The sequence below is a fragment of the Micrasema longulum genome, unplaced genomic scaffold (genome assembly GCF_059751315.1).
Source record: "Micrasema longulum isolate JH-2025_06_02 unplaced genomic scaffold, ASM5975131v1 h1tg001317l, whole genome shotgun sequence".
NCBI lineage: Eukaryota > Metazoa > Arthropoda > Insecta > Trichoptera > Brachycentridae > Micrasema > Micrasema longulum.
This window is the reverse complement of record NW_028278504.1, coordinates 593,108-614,831: the sequence shown is the minus strand read 5'-3', so window position 1 is coordinate 614,831 and position 21,724 is coordinate 593,108. Positions and strand designations below refer to the sequence as shown.

At 31.5% G+C, this 21,724-nt stretch overlaps 1 protein-coding gene across 1 annotated transcript in view; it reads right to left on the bottom strand.

Moving 5' to 3' along the window:
• The window catches only part of LOC148275933 (alpha-aminoadipic semialdehyde synthase, mitochondrial-like), a 49,499-nt gene that overhangs the window by 10,979 nt on the left and 16,796 nt on the right, over positions 1 to 21,724 (bottom strand). Inside the window, exons 2-6 of the mRNA XM_088235011.1 lie at positions 15,458 to 15,604; positions 13,310 to 13,486; positions 7,903 to 8,055; positions 7,505 to 7,586; positions 2,370 to 2,434 (exon numbers count right to left, since the gene is read on the bottom strand). Of these exons, the coding sequence (XP_088091137.1) occupies positions 2,370 to 2,434; positions 7,505 to 7,586; positions 7,903 to 8,055; positions 13,310 to 13,486; positions 15,458 to 15,604 (624 nt within the window). The remainder of the gene's footprint in view (positions 1 to 2,369; positions 2,435 to 7,504; positions 7,587 to 7,902; positions 8,056 to 13,309; positions 13,487 to 15,457; positions 15,605 to 21,724) is intronic.

The window sequence follows — 21,724 nt, the reverse complement described above, 5'->3', positions numbered from 1 at the left end:
TGTCCGATGCGATGGTGACGAATTAGCTAATTGAAAAAACGGAGTATCAATTTGACTGAAAGCGTAAGTAAAGCTTGTATGAAATTTTCTTCGAAATATGTTTTCCTTTTATCTCCGATGTCTTGCTTCTTTGTTAAAATTTCATATTTCTTTCAACAACTCATTCAAAACTATTACCAAAACTGAAATGGATAAATAAGCTGCATATCACGGATTACAACCGATACCAAAATATAATGGTAGTTATACGGTATAACAGTATTTTTGAAAGTTGAATACCTGGTAGTTTTGCGATCTGACTAATTTTCAATTTGTTTTATGAAAATTCTAACAATTATATGATATGTGTAACCTCTCCAGTTTCTGAATGTGGTCAGGACATCGCTAAACCAAATCATGTTTTCTCCCAATATCCACTGAAGATAAAGACAAATTCTAAGAATGTTCGATCAAACTAAAAAGTTCCCCTATCTCTACATTGTCTACCCTTGTTTCTGATCCCAACCACAAAATTGTTTTTTAATTATTTCAAAATGTTGTCAATTACTTATTTTAAAATATAATAACCGACTTTATTAACTAGACAAGTGCTACCGTTTTGTAGCAACAATTCACGGACAGTGTATACTTGTATGGCCGTATTAGTATTAAACTTATAATAGACTTCATGAACTCGGCAATAGTTATTCCCACGTATCTGATATATTTAGTGTAGGGTATTGTTTCTATAGAACAAACCTTTTGAACTTTTTCAAAGATGGTGAATGGTAATTATATTTATTTATTCATGCATTTCATAATATATCCAGTTTTTTGTTTAATTTTCCCAGCTGTATGAAACGGTACTTATGATTATCTTGTTGTATTACTGTAAAATATTTTTTTATTTAAACTTCCTACTGAATTCTCTATTTTATCATTTCAAAGATGATGAACGGTAATTGACATTTTTTAGATTATAGTGTTTTCTATGTTTACTTTTGTATGGGTACTATTATGTATCATATTTACGAGTGTATTTATTTTTTAAATTACTTTAATTGTCATTATTATTATTATTATTTTAATTTAAAAAAAATTTGAGGCAAAAGAATTTTATTGGATTTTATATACTTATATTTTGTACGTTTTAAAGAAAAATATACCTAAATTATTTTCCTTTTAAAATTTTTTGCACACATTGTTTAATTATTTTTTATATCTAAATATGTTTTTTATACAAAACTGCTGTGTTATATATATATATAGTATTTATGTAAAATAATACTTTTATATTAAATTTTTAAGTTTTTCACATTATATTGAAATGTTTATATTTTTTTTTAAATGAATCTTTTTAAGGTAAAAGGCACGGCTTGGTATGTATGTTCATAAATAAATAAATAAATATGCTGTATAATTTTTAGTTTTTTTTTTAAATATAAATCTTGTATAATTTTTAGGTTTATTTTTTTTATAAATCTTAGGTATAAGGAAATTGATGTTTTAAAAAATATATATATAAATATTAAGCCAAATATGATAAATGTTTGTTAAAGGCGGATTTGCCGTGTATGTTAATAAAATAAAATAAATAAAATAATATTTATTTGGTTATCATGATAACTTTCCCCTTTCCCTCGTTCATTCCCACACGCACATGTGCCCTCCCCCTCATTCATTTACGCATACACACATTCACATACACATGAATACAAACGTCACACACATACAATTACGTAAACTTTTTTCTTATATATAATGTATTATTAGATTTACAGTGGTTTTTTTTATTGGCTCTAGTATTGTTAATATATTTCTACTTATTTTGTTTATGTAATAACTGTAAAAATCCCACAGAAAATAAAATAAATAAACTTGTTGATATGATACCCATGTACTAAACATTTAACTTGACATTTGCAAGAACACTTAAATGGACTTTTGCCATTTAAAAAACAAAAAACTTTGTCTTCTAGACCTTATATAATATTTTCATTGCAGCAAAGAAAGTATAAAATCGTTAAATCGCCTGAGTGGCCAAATTTTTTGTACTTTAGGTACTTTATATTACAACTACAAATGATTGTGTTTGCCATTGTGTCATTGTTTCATTTTGAAAAAAATAGATATTAAAACATTGGACAATTATTACTGAGCAATTTTCAGAACGACAAAGTTCCAATAACAATATCGTTTAAGTAATAAAAATTATTTTTCGTTGAAAATTTTACTAAGCTTATTCTACTATCGAGATAGTTTTTGTCTTTACTGGACAGTCAACGCCACCTGTCGCATCGAGTTAACACTAATAGACAAAATGGCGGCCGCCAATCGCTGTAAATCCCTCTAAGCCATAACAATCTCCAAATCCATAACAACCAACTGACCTGCGATACGTTGCCAGAACCAGTAAAAATGAAAGTCATCGGACCAATGGACTTCGGCATCATCCCTGCAACCAAAAGTAATAAAGGTTTATTAATATTTCGCGTATCTAACCCGACAGCGTAATATTTACGCTTGTTAAAAGGCTCAACGTCAAATATTTCACTTGCTTACGGCCATAATAACGAATATTATCCCGCGATTCTGTATTTATTTACTACGGCATATGAGTTTTTTCATCAAATATAAAATGTGTGGAGCTGCATTTTCATAACAGGCTGTTCCATTGAACGTTTTCCGGAGCGCTGAACTATATACCATAAACCCCTTAATACACGCTCTCTATTGTAACGTATTTGACTAGAACCTTTTAATTTCATTTTTAAACAAACACAAGACCTTAAAAACGTAGAGAAATTATATGCTTCTCCTAAATTTTATTTTAATTTGCGTAAAGTTAATTGTGCATTTAAAAATATAATAATAAAAAAATAATAAAAATAAATATTTGCGCTCTTATGATTTACCCAAATATTTAATGCTGGGGGTTATTTTCTCAAATAAATAACACCCTATAAGAACATGAGAATTAAGTTGGGGCTGAGTGGGATTCAAAGAACGGACCTTTGATCCGTGAGTCCGAAACAATAACCACAAGATCACAACCCGATTCTATTTTCGATAGATTTCCTCCCTAGGGAGTAATTTAAATCTTGACATGGGCAGAATGGTGATTTTTTTCATTGCCATTGTCACAAAAAAATTACCTGTATGTATAAATATGTATAAAAAAACCAAAATTATCGGCCTGTTAAATTTTTTTATATATAAGTACAATTACTGTCATAATATATACAGGTAATTTTACAAATATATACAGGTAATTTTTTTGTGACAATGGCTGTTGCTTTCTTTTAATAAATAAATAAAAATAAATTCACCATTCTGCCCATGTCAAGATACAATACAAAAAAAAAGAAAAAAGCGTACCCGTGAAAAGCCATCTGTATAATACCGTTTGCAAAAAAATCAAATATGACAATAATAATAAATGTTACACAGTGTGTAAAGTGGCTACTTAAACCAGACAATGGCAGGTCATAAGCCCTGCAAATGCCTGGACTTCCATATTTACTTCGCAAAAATATTTTCTCTTTCTGTTGCAACAAATTTAGATCTAAAAAACTCCCTAGGGAGGAAATACAGCCTGTCTATAAAAATTTGTACAAATTCAAAACATTTTTGGCTATTGAATTTTGTTAAAAAAAATAAATTGGGTTAGAAAAATAACGGGGCGTTTTGTTTTTATCGCGTTGTTTATTTTTCCCACAAAATTGTATTAAATAAATTTATCACACTGTTTTTCACAATACTCTTGCAAGTCTTCATCTTCTATTTAAGCGGAAAATCGATCGAGTTTTCTTGTAAAAACGACCACGCATTTCCACGTGCTCTCGAGAGCGATAATGAAGATATATAAAATCAGTTTGGGGAGGTTTGAAATTAAGCAAACACGTAAGTCAGTTTACGTTACACCGAGGGATGAAAATATACGAAGAATTCTTATTCATGAAATATTGGATGAATGTAATGACGCTACGGCACTACCCATCATAATAATATTAAACTCTGAAAAGATTCATGGAATAATCAATTGTTACATTATTCTGAAAAAACTTTTACCGACATGTTTACATTGGTAACTAATATAAATGGTCAAATAAAATAGGGCAGTATTTCTGAGACGCAGATTTTTTTTGGATAATACACAAAGATTGATTATAAAAATATTGTGACTTCACTGGGGCAATTTTTACATCTGTGAAAAAACAAATAAAACTTAATTTAATAGAGATACTTAACGTTTAAATCACTACGTATTTAAGTTTTTTATTTAAATTATGTACACAAATATTATTTATATAATAAAACGTACAATCAATTTACAGAGATAATTAACAAAATATTCAGACAGTTTTAAACTCTACGTATGAAAGTTTTTATTGAAGTTATGTACATCTTTATTATTATTACTATAAAACGTACAAAAAAATAACAAAAACATAATGTAAACTATACATTTGTGAAGAAGTTTATTAAATATTGTTTTGGACGAATGAGACAGTCCATTTTACTTTTACCCAGCTCAACTATCCATTTTTTATAGCCTTTTTGAACATTTTCTCATTTCTAATTATTTTAATAGACAGTGAAAGTAGGTTATAGATTTTGATTGCATAATACTCAAAATCCTTTTGTTCGAAAGTGGTATGAGTATGTATTTGTTAAGGTTGTCTTTGTGTTGAGGATCTAGTGATTGTATTAATTGTATTTGTTGTATTGTTGAGGCAATGTCTTTCATTTGAGTAAGAATAGTTTTTGAATCTGTAAGCGAGTATTGTTGTAGCGTATAATTGCTTTGGTGTCATAAGTTATGATTTGTGGAATATTCTAATGTTTTTAAACAATTAAAATTTGTTGCAACAGAGAGGGAAAACATTTTTTATACACAATTTCCCGCAGTACTGAACTTTCTCATTAATAATAGTTTCTAAAAAATATTTTTAAAGTTCTAATCTCACTTACTTTATATCAGAATGTGTTAAAAATTACATTGTTTCGTCCAACTACTTAGTTTTTGTTTTTTTTTATCAACCTGTTATTTTCACAATTTCTAAAAGAATAGATATATGAATATTTAATAAGTGCTGTTATCTGTGAAAATAAAACTTTCTCTATTCTGTAGTTGGTTAACGAGGAAAGTAACAATAGTTTTTAGCCACCTGTTATTAAATACTTGATTCTCATTAGTGTAAAATAGGTTGAAATAATACGTATTTTTTCTTTAGTAAAATGTTTCAATCCTATAAACAAAATATCTCTTCTCCTTTAAATTGACCACATACCTACGTAAAATCATCTTGTGTGAGAATAAAATCAACCTTTAGTTCTTGGTTCGTTTGAACCCATAGTTTCCTAAAATATCCCGGATTCCTCTATTTTATTTTTATATTTTGCGGCATGGTCAACATTCTTAGAATATTTGCGCGAGGATAACAATTTTTCGGAAATTTTAAAATAATTATTTATACCTCATACGCAACTCACTAAAAAGGTTATATAAACTAAATTATTACATATTCTGTATGTTTAAAGCATTAACTTTGTAATTAAACATTTTAACTAATGTTAGCAAATATTTACCGATAAAAACCTACCGACTTTTTATGTCTACCGGATTCGAGACGTACCCGTCTCTTTGGAAGGACACCAATTAAACTAACATGCAAAACCCACAATACACCTAATAAAATTTTTAAAATTTATTTAAAATAAAACCAGGATGCTTATTTTAAACTAAAAAAAATTTAAAATAATATTCTCCTAGTAAAAAATCAAAAAAATTTCAATTTAGCCCACTTTTTGATGTATAATTGAACCAATCGGGTTGTGGTCCCGTGGCTAGTGTCTCGGACTCACAGACCAAAGGTCCGTGGTTCGAATCCCACTCTACCCCAACTTGATTCCATTTTCTAATAGTGAGTTATTTACAACTCGTTGAAAATGGCCCTCAAAATTAAATATTTGGGTTAATCATAAGAACGCAAATATTTCTTTTTAAAAAAAAAAAAAAATCGTGTAAATTTCAATCTCCTAGCCCCTCTCTTTCACAACCAGCCAGCGACGATTCTTCTGTTATTGGTGGCGTCCGTCTACTCCCAACTGAATCAATGTCTCAATCTAATATAAAAAAATCTCTAAATGCTCTTCTTGATGCTTGGCAATCGCGATGGGAATCTTACCCTTCAGAGAGGGTTACCTTTCTTTTTTTTCCTTCAATCCGTCAATGCTTTAAAATCTTCTTGGGTTATTCCTGATCACTAGACAACGCAGTTTTTATCGGGTCATGGTAAAAATAAATCAGAAATTATTTGTTTTCAATATTGTTCATTGCCCTTCGTGCTGCTGCGGATATCCTAATCAATCTTCTGAACACATTTTGTGGTCTTGTCTTTTTCTTCCGTTCTATGATTACCGAATGGAGTTTTACACTACTATATGTGGCCCTGTTATAGGTCCTGTCGGATAAATAAATCTAGTGGCTTCCAAAAAAAATTTAAAGGCATTTAAAAAGTTTTGTTGTCATTTCGACGAATTGATCGAGTCCAATTAATTTAATCCTAGTCAGTCAAGAATTCACTTCCCTCTTCTCTCAATCCAATCTATTTGAATATTGTTTACCACAATTCATAATATATTTCTTATATTCAAACTAGAGCGTATAAAGGAACAAAAAGCACTTTTATTGTATCAATTGCTTATTGGAAATTTGGAAAACAAATTGAATATATCAACATTTTTTAATGCAGATCTTTTTGATTGCGAGGGAAAATATTTTACAATTTTGTTTCTGAATTATTCCACGCACACATTTTCTCAATAAAAAAACATGAATTCAATATTTCATAAAAATATACCGGTTTAAAATTTATTAACATTTCATCGACAAAGATGGCTAGTATTATTAAGTAATAAGTTTCTAAATGTTCCAATTTTCTTCTTCTTCTTTTAGTGCCTCACCGGGTCTCTCCGACGTTGGCGATCACTACAGCGAAAGCATATTTATCTGTCCTGCGCCACTTTTATGTTTCGCAGCCAGGATGACTGCTTATTGATGTACTTGCCGTAGTGATTCCTGTGAAAAGATGACCAGAGTGGTTTTCCGTTGCCTTCTCTGGTGGATTTTTCTGTCGGAGTTACCTTTCCTTTGCTGGTTGGTTTTGGTTTTGAGGCGCCAAAAACTCGCCTTTCATGCTCTCTTTATCTGCTGTGATCACACCGTTACGAGTGTGATCCCATTGCCCAGGGTTCGCGACGTGGACTCTAACGAGTTGGAATAGTCAGTAGTGCTGCAGATGGAATGCAACTGGGCGTTTGCAGCATTTTATAGAATCGCATCCTCCAACAAGATGTGACTCACTGCGACCTTACTGACAGTTCGAACAATTTTAGTATAAATAATTCAAGTTGAACCCAGTCATTTTGTTGAATCCATTCAAACTATCAAGAAATTAAAATAAAACCGTAAAACCCAGTAGACAAATCAGTGTAAATATCGTTAAATAAAATTACGTACCTAATGAAATTTCGTAACCAGCATCTCGTATTGCCTGGCGAGCCATCATTGAGTTTCTATAGTTGTGTGCAGGACCAATGTGCTTAAAAATAAAAAGAATGAAATTGACCATATTATATACGTGTCTGTCAGGATATTTTTTTTTTTTTTGCCTTGTTATTTTGGTAAAATAAATTAGTTTGAATTGGTATGAAATTTATACATATTATAAATGTCAATATTGCATACATTGGTCAGTCAGTGGAGTGGCTATATTCACAAAAAGTTAATCATATTATTTAAAAATGTGAACTTTGTAACCTTGCTTGTGTTGGTATTTATTGTTTGTTTGATTATTGAAATAAATAAATATAATGCAAACATCGGGTATTAAAAGTAAAAGATAAAATAATTTATACCATGAATGGAGTGTGGTGGCCCAAAGCCAAAAGCCGTAGACCAATTCCATGGAGTATATTAACCATCCCTGCCACTCCGGCGTATTTTCCGAAGGCAACCACGCGATTCCCTGACGCATCCACCAACTTCTCGTAGTCAATAAGTCGAATATTCTAGAATACACGAGATACAACGTCAATGAGAGATATTTAGAGATAAAAAATTGCGATTTGGTACTCAATTTTATGATGTCTACAACTTGGTTTTGTGTGTTTTTTTTCAACAGTAAAAGTCTAGTCGGTACGGAAATTTTCGCGGTCACTCCTATAAATACGTATCTTCTTTTTTTGGGTGATCGCGTGTAAGTTGGATTCTTTCGGTTACCATCGGAGGAGCCATCTTCACCATCACAAGCTCGACAGCCCTGGGTGGGCCTCGGCTGAATCAAGGAGTCTCTTCACTTTTGCTGGTCTGCTGCCCTTCCTTTCCAGTTCATAACTTCCAGCATTGTCGTACCCGAATCGATGCAGTCCATCCATCGCGTTTTGGGCCTTCCTGGACTTCGTCGTCTTTGTGGCACTGAGAGAGTCAGGCGTTTAGGGGGTTTTAAACTATGAATTTCGTAGATAAAATATGTTAAACAGATTTTAATACGTACCATATCGTAGTTGGCAGTAGTCACATTTATTTATTTTTAAATGATCGACTAACACAAAAGAGTGCGTAAACTGGGCCCCCTAAAAAATCAGCTATAGACGAACACTTTATTGATTCAAGACATATTTTTGCCTTTGACCTAATGATTTTGCATAACCCAAGAAACTACAGTGCACAAATAATAGAAGACGCCATTGAAATTGAAACGTGATTCCTGATACTACACACCACAAAAATTACACGAAATGTTGCTACTGTCGACTGCGACACGGTACAAATTAATAATACATAAAACTTAATTTTTTCTACAAATCGAAATGTCGGAATTAATCCATCTTACACGGGATCACCCAAAAAAGAAGATACATATCGATAAAAGTTTTGTGTTTTAAAAAAAGGAATCATGAAAAAAATCCACCTGGTTGAACCTAACCGTCAGATACTCTTGAGTTTTTTTTTGATGAGCTAAAATTATTAGTTATTGTTTGATTAGAACACTAGATTCATATTATCTTTCATCTTTTTATCAATTAAATGTTAGCACTAATAAAATACACACTTAAATCAAATTAACAATGTAAATTATTTAAGTAAAATTATTGTAAAAAAAATAATCATTAATATAAAACACATCTTACATACACATGTAACACGGATGAAATACACATTTAATAAAAACTAGCAATGTACATGAAAAAAATTAAGAATTGTTTTATTAGTATAAAACACATATAGTTTACACATATAAACACTAATAAAATACAGAAATAAAACTAGGAATGTAAATGATTAACATAAAATTATTACAAAGCTTCATTTATCGATATAAAAACGCATTTTGTATAAATTTTTAAAACGTCTTGTGCAAAAATGTCAATATCAAATGTTTTTCGATTCTTTAAGGTATGACCATTAGAAACACTAATTTTCATATTACTCAAACAGTTTTAACTTTTCAATTTACCTTATTTTATCTTTCTCCTAGTTAAATTACCGTTTTTTTTAAAAGAATATTGATATACTTTTAAAAATAAAAGAAATAATTGATTGACGAAATAAATACGACTGCATAAAATAGTTTCCATAATATTTCAAATAAATTACTACTATAATAGTAAGTAATTAGTATGTTTAAATAAAATAATAAGAATTTAAAATGGTATTTAGCCAAAAAGTCTTGAGATGAGAGTAACGCGTCTCAATTCATTAATAAACGCAAAACAATTTTAGTACAATATTAATTATTGTGAGAGTACCTTACTTTTTGCTGCATCATTATGATTAAGTCAAATAATTTGAAAGGCGGTTAAATGTTACTTTAAGGAAAAAGCTTGCCTGCCGAAGAAATTTCCCTAAGAAAGTGGAGAAAAGATGTTCTTTCGTCTGAACATTTCCTGAATAAATATAAGGTAGAATCTTTCAGCTGGTTGTAATATTGTATTATTTTGTTAAGTAAACAAGCAAATAAGGGCGCTAAAGTTTGTTAACAACCACACGTTTGTAAATTCTAGCGATTTCCCGAAACCAGCTGAAATATTAATAAGATAGAAGCTCCTAATTGAATTTTCCGCGAAATAAAACCGGCCCACTCGGCCTTCTCTGCTAAGGTTCTACTTTCTTCCGGTTTAATTTAGTAGGTGAATGTTTTGAATGTTATATTATTACGTAAATACATAATTTGATACTGGAACAGCGCTGTGCGTAATGTCAGGGAAATTACTGAGCTCGTTCTGTGATATTTAAAATACTATTTCGGAGTTCCTCTGAAGGAAGACGTTGAAAAGTCAAATGCCATATGCCTTGAGCTATAACTATTTTGTTTATACATGTTTTGTGACGAACAACCAACCCTTAAATTTCGCTAATCTTTATGAATTGTATTTCAATTACAAATTTGAGAATAATGAATCATTAATATCGAAAAAGGCAAATTATGCAGATCTTTATATGCATATTGGTATTTATTTATTTTGCTTGTAAATCAACAATATTAACTTTTTTTTATTTTGCATTTGTACAGAAAATTTCTTCATGGGGTCGATTATTTGGGATAGTTGCTGAATGTGCATCTTGAGTGGTTTATGCTACATGCGATATGATTGTGTATGTTTTATATGTGCGTTCATGTGTGTGCGTGGATGGCTCGGAGTGTAAATTCGGTATTTTTATTTATTACCTCTATGGAAAACGCAAATGTAAACAATTATTCTTTTCTCTCTTAAAATTCTTATTTATTTATTTTTTTGTCACATTTAATGTTAATATCTTTTGCATAATTTTTGAAAACTTAATTGGTCTTTTTATGTAAAAAAAGTGTTTTTTTTAATACTTATTATATGTGACTGTATGTTTTCTGAATAAAATTAAATTAAAAAAATAACACTAAATAAATAATCAAAATTAAAATAATACTTCGAGTCAGACATCTAATGAAAAAATACTCCACAAATCACAACTTATGACATTTAAGCAATTATACGCTAAAACAATACTTACTTATAGATTCAAAAACTATTCTTACTCAAATGAAGACATAACCCCAACAAAGACAACTCAAACAAATACCATTTTCGAACAAAAGGATTTTGAGTAATATGCTGTTCAAATCTATAACCTACTGCCACTGTTCATTATAACAATTATTACCACTACCAGCTTTCCTGCGACATTCTGGCAACTAAAACATTTTCAAACCACTAAAGTAACTATTGTTTGTTTTGAGTTCCAGTCAGTCTCATTTTAGGAAGCCTGAAATCGCCTCCAGTTATTCCATACTTGTGTAAATCCTTATTATATGAATTCAATACCTCCCAGCATGTATCCAGGAAGCAGTCCGATTTTTAACTTGTAAATGAAAATTATTGATGGAAGTTCATTGTAATTTATTTTTTAAATTAACGACGAGTGATACTAGCGAGTCTCAAAGATGTCACGAAAGCGATGAAACCGGTCACTGGATATTCCAAATTGTAAATTGTAAATGAAAGTCAGAATACTGACGAAATTAGTTTTTTTTTATTTCTAGAACATTTAAATCACCAAGTGAGAATTTAATTTTGATGTATTGATCACACTCTAATTACTTTAATACTACTTTCACTGTCTTCTTCTGTTCGCTAATAGCAATTTACGTCAAGTAATATTATTTCATTTGCTAAAAAAAATCTAACATTAGATTTTTCTTGCAGAGACGTTATTTTTTTTAATCTTTAGAGGAAATCGAGCCCACAAATGAATTAATAGGATTTCATTATTTATTGAATCTTTTTTTTTTCACATTATAAACAATGATTAATAATAAAAATAATATGACGACACTGAAGTTACTCGTGTAATGTCGACAATATTAAGAAGACTATTTTTAGTGTATTAATATTATCATAAACGTTATATCCATGGTTCCGTAACATCAAATTTCTCAAGGGAATGCTTGTTGAGAATTCTTCATGCACATTAAAAATAATGCGCATAGTTATTATGTTTTCAGACGGTTCGCCATCTTTTCTAGGTTTTTAAAATAATATCGATAATATGTGAACCATGTCATACATTATAATAATATTTATTTACATTATTTAACATCGTCAATGAGATTCAGAAATACCTTACTTGCTACCTTGATTCTATGCATGTCATAATATTTCCATTGTAATGTTTACCCACGTACCTAGTATTCCATATTATTTGTGAATCTTTTATCTTATCTACAATATCTCAAACTTTCCATTGGTTTTTTTTAATTTATTTATTTATGACAAAATACAAGTTTTAACAAAAAAACTTTACATATTACATTTTATTACATATTTTATTTGTACGAAATATTCACAATCAGCAAAAGTGCTGGTATGAGGGGATATTATATGTAATAACACAAAAGTTTAAATAAAAATTCAATAAAATAACATCACATATCACTCGTCACACGGGCTGTAAGAACTGTTTTATGCGGGTGTTTTTTAAGTACGTACATGTTTTGTGTATTTTTTAGATCATTAAAAAGTGAATTGTAAAAATTTATTGCTGTATACAAAAATTTATTGCTGTATGTTTCTTTTTCTGTTGGTCCTAGGTTGTTCGCAAGTGAAATTATACGATGCTATTGTATTTATTTTATGTATGTTGTAGTTAAAATTAAATTTAATATTTTAATTACCTTAAATTTATATTCATTCAGGAGAATCTTATTTAATGAATTTAAATATATCTACATAAAAAAGAGAATATGTAGATACCCATATAAAAATAATAGCGTTTTTTCATAATTATCTAATTGCTTTTTTTAATTTTTTGTGTATTTCAAATAACAATTGTGATAATTTTCAATAGTAATTTTATTTCTGTATTTATAAATACAATTATTTTTCTGGAAAAATTGGGAGCCTCCGTGGTGTAATGACTTACATACAGAAGGTTCCGGGTTCTATTTCCAGTGTGAACACAAAAAATTAAAGTGTTTTTTATTTACGCCTGAATGTGCTGTGCTGTAATTCACCACTGTAATTGAGCTTCCTGCCCTGTTACAGTGTTTAAAATTTATTTTAAAATGTTAAGGCTCCATTTTTGTCAATTACGTTAAGCCCTATTGTGACAGTTTGTTACTGGAAAGTCTGATCAATAAGAATGCAATTGTCATAAAATATTAACATTATTCCCAATTGGCCCTTATGCATCAATATTATGACACAAATAAGTTTTAAATTGTAAAAATACGGTACTGTTAGTGAAAAGTAAATTAAATTTTGTAAAGTTATGTCATCGGCATTTTACCTTTTCCAAAATGGCGTCCAATAGCGGCATATTGGATTCCTGGGCCTTGATAGTGTGTGAGAAAAAACAATAAGTCTTGTTTGGAATTAGGAGGTCAACAGGAGTCTGCTTGACACCAAATATCACAGATGCTTCACTAATATCTTCTTGTATTACTGCTCCAGCATTTATATATGACTGCAAAGTATAAAAAATAGTTATTAAAATACTTTCATATGCATATTCCGCACCTTCGATAAAATTAAATCCTAACTTATTCATTAACCTAATTATGTATAAAATAAATGATACACTGACACTCCGGAACGTGCCGGTGGGCCAGTGGAGTAGCTACATCCATAAATAAAAATAAAATTATATTGAATGTACCTATTGTATAAACATTTTTTTTGTGAACTATATATTTGTATATTATATTGGATCAAATAAATAAATAAACTCAATAAAGTATAATAATTATGATAACTCAATACTAAATTAATAATAAACATGCATATGCTAAAAATTCATATAATGCTAGCATTACAGTGAAGAAGCTCAGTGTTGTTTTATTATTTGTTAAAAGACGATCAAACTAAGTTAATTTCTTAAAATATATTTTTATGTATCGTATTATTTATCAGCGCTGATTTTTAAAGTTTTTTTTTTAATTACTCCGCGAGCGACGTCACAATTTCTAGTCCGTGAGTTCTGCTGACCGAAATTCTATCACAACACTCTATAGTTTGTTGATTCGGATGAACTTGTAACGCAATTACTTATTATTAGTTTTTCATGCATTTTCGAGAAACTCCACCCTAAAATTAAATTTTCTAATTTCCCGTAGCACTGAACTTCCCAATTTCACTGCTTAGTGGCTTTATTACACATTTACACTAAAACATAAACACTGCCATTCTCAAATTTGAAATGTTACACAGAGTGCAAAGTAAATCAACCAACGACAAGATCATAAGCCTTGTAAATGTGTTATTAAACTAGTAGAACTTGTTTTCTTGGGAAGGAGATTTTTGTGGCACTTTTGTTGCGTCTATTGGTCCAAAAATATTTGATTAATTTATTTTTTTTTAATTTCGTTCTTTCCGTCATGACTGCAGTCCATCATTATTTTTGTGGTCTGCCTCCAGATAGTCTTTTCGGGGCAGAGCGAAGAGCATCAGTCAATGAAGACCCCAGGGTAGATTAAATTAAGTCGCTTCATCATGTAGGTGAGCGACCTCTGGATCTTCTTCCCTCCACTCCGCCCATCACAGCAAGTTTTTGAAGCTTTCTGGTTCTCTCCTGGCGATATATCCAAAAAATATTATTTGATCCGCCTGTAACATAGTTCACATCTGATCCCCAATATTTAACTTATTCAATATGAACGCATCGCCATCCATGAAATCCGGAGCATTATATTTCAACACCATATTTCGAAGGCATCTTTTTTCTCTCTGACTCTCTCAATGTCTATGTTTCTACGCCATACAGCCCCACCACACGCTCCTTGCGCTGCTCATCACTATGCTCTTCGCGCTGCCACCCTCTCGCCTGATATTGCCCTCTCTGTCCACACACTGCTCTACTCGCGCAATTAATCGCGACGCTCCGCACTTATCATTTGTCTTTGCTATACAATGGACGATAAAACTGTGGCAGCGTGCGCGAAATGTATTTTTAATATAGCTATTAATATCAATGTCATACAAAGAAATAAACTTCATTCAAAAATGACGCGTGCGTCTTGTGTGAGCGCCCGATGCGTACTGCGACCGCGCGATTATGTGGCCAGCCACTCGCGCTCATATTGCCGGTCCTTTGACTCGCGCTCAAAAAACTGTCAAAATAGGAAGCGGTGGGCATGACGAGGAGCATGACGTGCGGCATAACGAGTAATGTTGCCACACTACGTCTCTGCCTCCTTTTCTTGCTACTTTCCATGCCACTCGTTGAGTGTGTGGCAGGCCCATATAGTATTAACGAGACAATCAGAGTTTTGACAAGATAAACCTTAGCATTTTTGGCTTAGCTTAGCAGCATGCTTCGATCCTTCCATATATCGATAAATCTACTCACTACACCGCACTTATAGCCATTATTATTCAGGCATTTTAAAAAGTCGAAGAACAAAGAAGGAAAAAAAGCTCATTATCGTTAATCACTGACCTGCATAGGATAAGCTCTCCTATTGGACGGTTGGACTATCACTTTGATGTTTTGTCTGCACATTTTCATGACATTGGTAGGATTAAATGGTGCCCGTCGCTCCCATACCGATTGGTCCTCTCTTCTAATCGCTATGACTTTTTTTGCCTGAAACAAAAAGTGTAATGTGAAATTTATTTAAATTGACATTAAAAAAGTTGATGAACGTTTTCAAGAAAGAAATGTAGAATTTTGTTATTAATGTTTTTTAAACATATTCTGAAAAATTATTTTATACTAGCGGACCCGACAGACGTTGTCCTGCCTGGACGTTGGCAAAATACTTTTCATTGATATGTAGGTACCTAGGTACTTGTTTGTGATTACATTCCAAAACTAAAAATTGTTTATATTGAATTCAAGTAGGTACCTTGTTTATGGTTGAATTCCAAAACATAAAATTTTTTTTTTTTCAAATATGGAATTCTTTTTGCAAACGTCAAACTCCGGTCGTCTCACCAACAAAGAGGTGTGTAGGAATACGTTTTTTCAAATGTATTGAATTTTATTTTATTTTAGTGTTACCAAAAATCCAATAAAATAAAATAAACGGGTCAAAATTAAAAGGAATTTAAGGAAAGAATCTGATTGAGATCCACAAAAAACAAATGCTGTTTGTAAACATTCAAAAACAAACTTTCTTTATACGCAAAAAAAACAACACCTTTCCATTTTTTTGCAAATACATTCTCCTCGAATGCAACCCTAGTAGATCGATGAATAAAACATTTATGCTCCTAACTTATTTTTTATATATTCGATTGAAAATTTTAATACCTACGAACACGCACAGCGCAAAGATCTATATTTCTCTGAAAACCACACGTTAATCGGTTAAGCCGTTTAGGAGGAGTACGGTGACATCACACGTACAGAGGAATCATATAAATAAAGATTTTTAAAACACCCGCAATTTATGCTTATGCATGTAATCGTTTAATGTCATCAATGCTGAACTTCAGCCCTACGGGAAATTGGACACAAAATTTTTTTTCTTAGACGCGGTGAAAATTAAGGCATTAAATTATGCGGCAGAGTTTCTTGAAAATGTACGAAAAAAAGTTAAATATTTTTTTAATACAAACGAACTACTTTGAACGACGTCACTAGTTTATATAAATCAACCAATGATAAGGCAGTTGTGGAAGTTTTCCAGTTTACTGATCGTCAACTTACCAATCGCCAGAACTAACCGAAAAGAAGCGGAAGAGAACTTGAGACGTCACACGCGGATTAATTTCAGAAATACAAAACATTAAAAAGTCGTAGCGCTAAAATAGTTTTTTTTTAACTACTGAACTTCCTCATTAAAAAATTACACAATATGGATGGTTTTCAATTTTTATGTTGCTTTTCTTATTTTTAAATTTCATGTACCGACAATATACAGAACAATACAAAATCTCTGCATATGAACTTGTTAATTAATGTTTATTCCCATGAAATTATTCGCAAAAGTTGGGAAGTACCGTGAAATATGTCGATTTGGTTATTTCGGCAGTATACATACGTTATATTCCCAACGCATGCGGGACAAAGGTAAGTGGTATGTTGCATTGCTTGAGAACAAAGGCAGTTTGAGTATGTCCCGATGTGTGAGTGTTCTCAATCTCGCATTGTTTGTATTTTATTGAGGAGATTGGTCAGTTAAAGTTTAATATTGTATTTAAAAGAATTATATTGAAAACAACCCGGCGTTTTGTCAGGGAATCAAAATGAAACGAGTTATTAGAATATTATTATGAAGATAGAGCTACGCAGTACAATGTTGTGACAAATTGAATCAAAACGTCAAACTGACAGATTCATAAAATGTTACTCAATTGTATCAGACAATTTTCAAATAAAGTTTCAGTTTAAATTTATGGCGTTGTGTGTAAATTGATTATGCTTTCAACCTTTAAAATCAAATACAATTCTTTCTACATTCATTTTAAATGTCAGGACTTTCTTTGTTATGTGTTTTTATCGGAAATAAATGTAACCTTGTCTAGAAATTGAATACAATTTTCATACTTCTTGTTTTTTTTTCAATTTAAATAATATCAAATACGCGCAAGTCATGTCATGCAATTATAAAATATGCAAAAAAATAATTATTATAAGAATTAAAAATTTTAAATAATTTTTGTTATTCTGTGATCACTTTAGGAAAAGTTCGGTCGTCCATATAAAAAAATGCAAATTTTAAGCTTATTTATATCAGCACCTAGTGGTGCATAGAGAACTGTATTGGTAATCCATTTACACTATTACTTCAAGTGCCAGTCAAGAAACAATGAAATGTCGTAGTAGAAAAACTCCTTTAAATCAATGTTTTGCGTCTACCCTATCAGGAACCGAACTCAAGACCTTAAGCATAGTAGGCTACAAGGTGGACTTGTCTCTACTCGATTTCTTTTTTCAATATGTTTATTTGAGTGTAGCCATAGAGTCAAAACTCCCGTCCAGGATTCTGGTTTTATTTCTCAAGCAGATGTGTGTACTTCATCCACCCAAAAAACCCACAACTACTATTAAATATTAAAATATAATTCAATGTGTTAAAAATATGAAAAAAGTGGTATGGGTAAAAAATTTACAAATTGTGAGTAATAAAAATTAATACAAAAACATCTAAATGTTATGCTTTGGTTAAAATGGAGCTCTTGGATTCAGGGTGTAAAAGTGAGAAATTATTATTATTTTAAGTTGAAGATAAAAAAATACGGTAGGTAGACTACGGATAATGTTATGCTAAATATTTGCTTTCAGATAGCAAATGCTGGCATAACATGCTCGCAGTTGCTACCTACAAAAATATTATACTCTATTTTTAGAAGATAGCTGTTAGTAGCTATTAGTAACTATATGTTGCGTTAATGTTTTAATATATTCTAAATACTGCTAACGTATAAATAAAGGGCGTAACGTTTGTGTATTTCAAATAATTGGCATCACTTAAAGAAAGGGCTAAGAAAAATATGTGGAAGTGCCGACGTCATTGGAAAAATGGGGTTACTGCTGTTTATTTTAAAACAAATTTTTAGGGGACTAAAAGTTACGCACTTTCTTCTTCTTCTTCTTTCTATATATCTTCCTATCTGTTTAGGCTGGTAACAAATCTTTGTCCTGTGATGCAGACGTCTTACTTCTCCATATATTTGATTCCATCTTCTCAACGTGGTCTTTCCAGTATCGACTTCTCTACCTACCGCATCTCACAACGTCTTCTATATAGCTGGTTCCACGAGTCTCTTCGTTAGGTAGCCAATATCCAAGTGATGGCCACAGTAGCGAGTGTTTTGCGCAAAACACGGGCGCAGTGAACTCAAACATATGATAACAAATGTAGCGTTCATAATGATAGCGCCTGGGCCGCGCTGTAAAACGCTCGCCACTATGGCCAAGCACTAGGGTTCTACCTACGATAGGTGGCAACGTTTTGATTTCTGGTGTTATAAGGAGATATTTCATTCTTACAGAGTCTGCTCTTCTTTCAATACCATAAGTCATTTTGAGTCTGATACATGTTTTGTACATTCTTTTTTTGCTTTATTGGTGTGTTCTTAGCGCTTTCTATACTCGTATATATTTATTTATTAATAAACCCTTATGGATTTCGTTAATTTTTCTAATTGCTTTTATTTTTTTTAAATTCATATTTTTAATGATAATATTTTTAACTTCTTTTGTAAAGGTTGTCTGGGTCTTTTGTTTAGTTATATCTGTTAGTTTATTGTAAAATTTCAGTCCCCGGCTTATAAGTCTTATTTATCCTTGTCTCGTTTTAAATTGTTGCATAGTATATTGTTCTTACATTATCGTTTTATTTCCATGCTTACTACAATATTTTTTCTACTCAAAGTTTTAGTTCTTCGTCAATTACATCAGTGGCTAATTTATGAATAAATTTTAAAGATTCTAGTTGAAAGAATTCAGTTATAATTTTTTTGCAACAGAGTGGGAAAACATCTTTGAGAAAGCGATATGGAAGTCTAGGCATTTACAGGGCTTATGATCTGGCCAAGTAACACCTATTAATACCTAGACTTCCATAGACCTTTCTTAAAAATGTTCTCCCTCTGTTGCAACAAATTTACATAATTTATTTAAATTTATTTTTAAAAATACAAAAATAATCGTACATTTAATGGCATTATAAAAACTTGACAAAAACAAATTTCTACCTTTAACAAGTTGACGCCATAACGTGATTTATTTTCGTTTCCCGTTAGGGTGATAATAGGGTCGGTTGGAGGGGGGTATTAATCACTTCCCATCATCCATCTGCCAGTTATGGTTACCTCTGCTAATAGCCTCCAATTAATCAATTTGCCAATCACAAATCCGATACTGGCCTGGGCCAATAAAGTTAACATAACCTATGTGCAATAGAATGTATCTCGTACTGCATACTCTGTCACAAAAAAGAGCAGAAAGCAATGGTAATTAAGAACGCACTAGTTTTATTATATTTTTCCACTTACTGGTAACACAGGATATTAAATACAAAATCACACTGAAATAAAACGTCATGGCCTTATCATTGGCACACTATCGTGTTTTTTATGAATTTTTTCTCGTGTTATGTACGTACATATGCTAGTTTCAATTAATTTTTAATTGTACGTTGAAGTAGATTATTTTGGCTTAACCTTGCAGCTGCGTGAAAATGACAAACTGGCTCTCCCAATTGCTGCTGTCAGGAAGAAGACACTAGATGAATGGCAAATCAGATTGGACTCAGCGCCCATAGTGAGATGAACTCACAGTTTTTATCCGAGCATTCATAGCAGATTGGAGTTTAAGTACCTTAACATGAGTCAAACTCGGTAAATTCGCCCTTGCTGAAAATCTAGACTGCGTGTGCAGGTTGGACGTGCAGACAGCTGAACACATCCTTTGGAGATGTCCTATTCTTGACGTGGATAGAGAAACAACGCTTGATGGCTTGACGGATGTAATGAGACCGACATGGAATTGCGATTTCTTCTGCAATCCGAACAATTTTAGTAAACTTGCGAAATTTGCTAGCGCATGGGTAGAAAAATGGGATGCTCTTTGGGGAATCTAAATGCGGATTGTTTTTTTTTTAATTTGTTTTTTTTTTTGCTCTAACGGGATTTTGAAAAGAATGATCTTCATGGCGGCAATGCAGAACCGAACTCAAGTCATGTTTTGTATATTTCCGTAAAAGGGAAGAGGGTTTATCTACTTATACACTAACGAGTAGGGCTGGGAGGTGTGTATTTAATTTATTGCAACAGAGAGGGAAAACAATATTGAGAAGGGAATATGGAAGTCTAGGCATTTACAGGGCTTATGACTTATGGCTTGCCTGTAAATGCCTAGACTTCCATATTCCCTTCTCAATAATGTTTTCTCTCTCTGTTGCAATAAATTTAAATATGAGCAACTCGCTAGGGAGGAAATCCAGCCAGTCTGCAAGCATTTGGACATACTCAAACATTGTGTACATAACATAAACATTACATTTGTAGATCAGTTTATATTTAACATTGGTTTGGGCGAATGAGACAGTATGACACTTAAAGATATTTATTTTTTACATGCGAGAATATACAAACAATACTTAATATACAGAGAGAAATTACAAAATTTTAGGACAGTTTTAAACACTACGTATTTATACTCGTATTTTTTTAATTATAAACGCACAATAAAAGAACAAAAACAAAACATAACCTATACGTTTATGGAACAGGAGATTCAATATTGGTTTGGGCGAATGAGACAATTCATTTTACTTCTACCCAGCTTCACTATCCACTTTTTTATGGCCTTTTTGATCATTTTCTCATTTCTAATTGTTTTAATGGACAGTAGAAGGTTATAGATTTTGATTGAATAATTCTAAAATCCCTTTGTCCGAAAGTGGTATTAGTTTGTATTTGTTTAGGTTGTCTTTGTGTTGAGGATCTAGTGATTGTATTGTGTATTTGTTTGTGTTGTATTGCTGGGGTTATGTCTTTCATTTGGGTGAGAGTACTTTTTGAATCTGTAAGCGAGTATTGTTTTAGCGTATAATTGCTTTGGTGTCATAAGTTGTGATTTGTGGAATATTTCTTCGGTAGATGTCTGTATCGGGACTCTTAGTATTATTTTAACTAAGGATTTTTGTGCAACAAATACACTGTTTAAAACTGTGTCACTCGCAAAATGTTACTCATTAAATGTAAACATTCAACCAAATGGCTAGGCCGTTCGTTAAATGAATTTAGATAA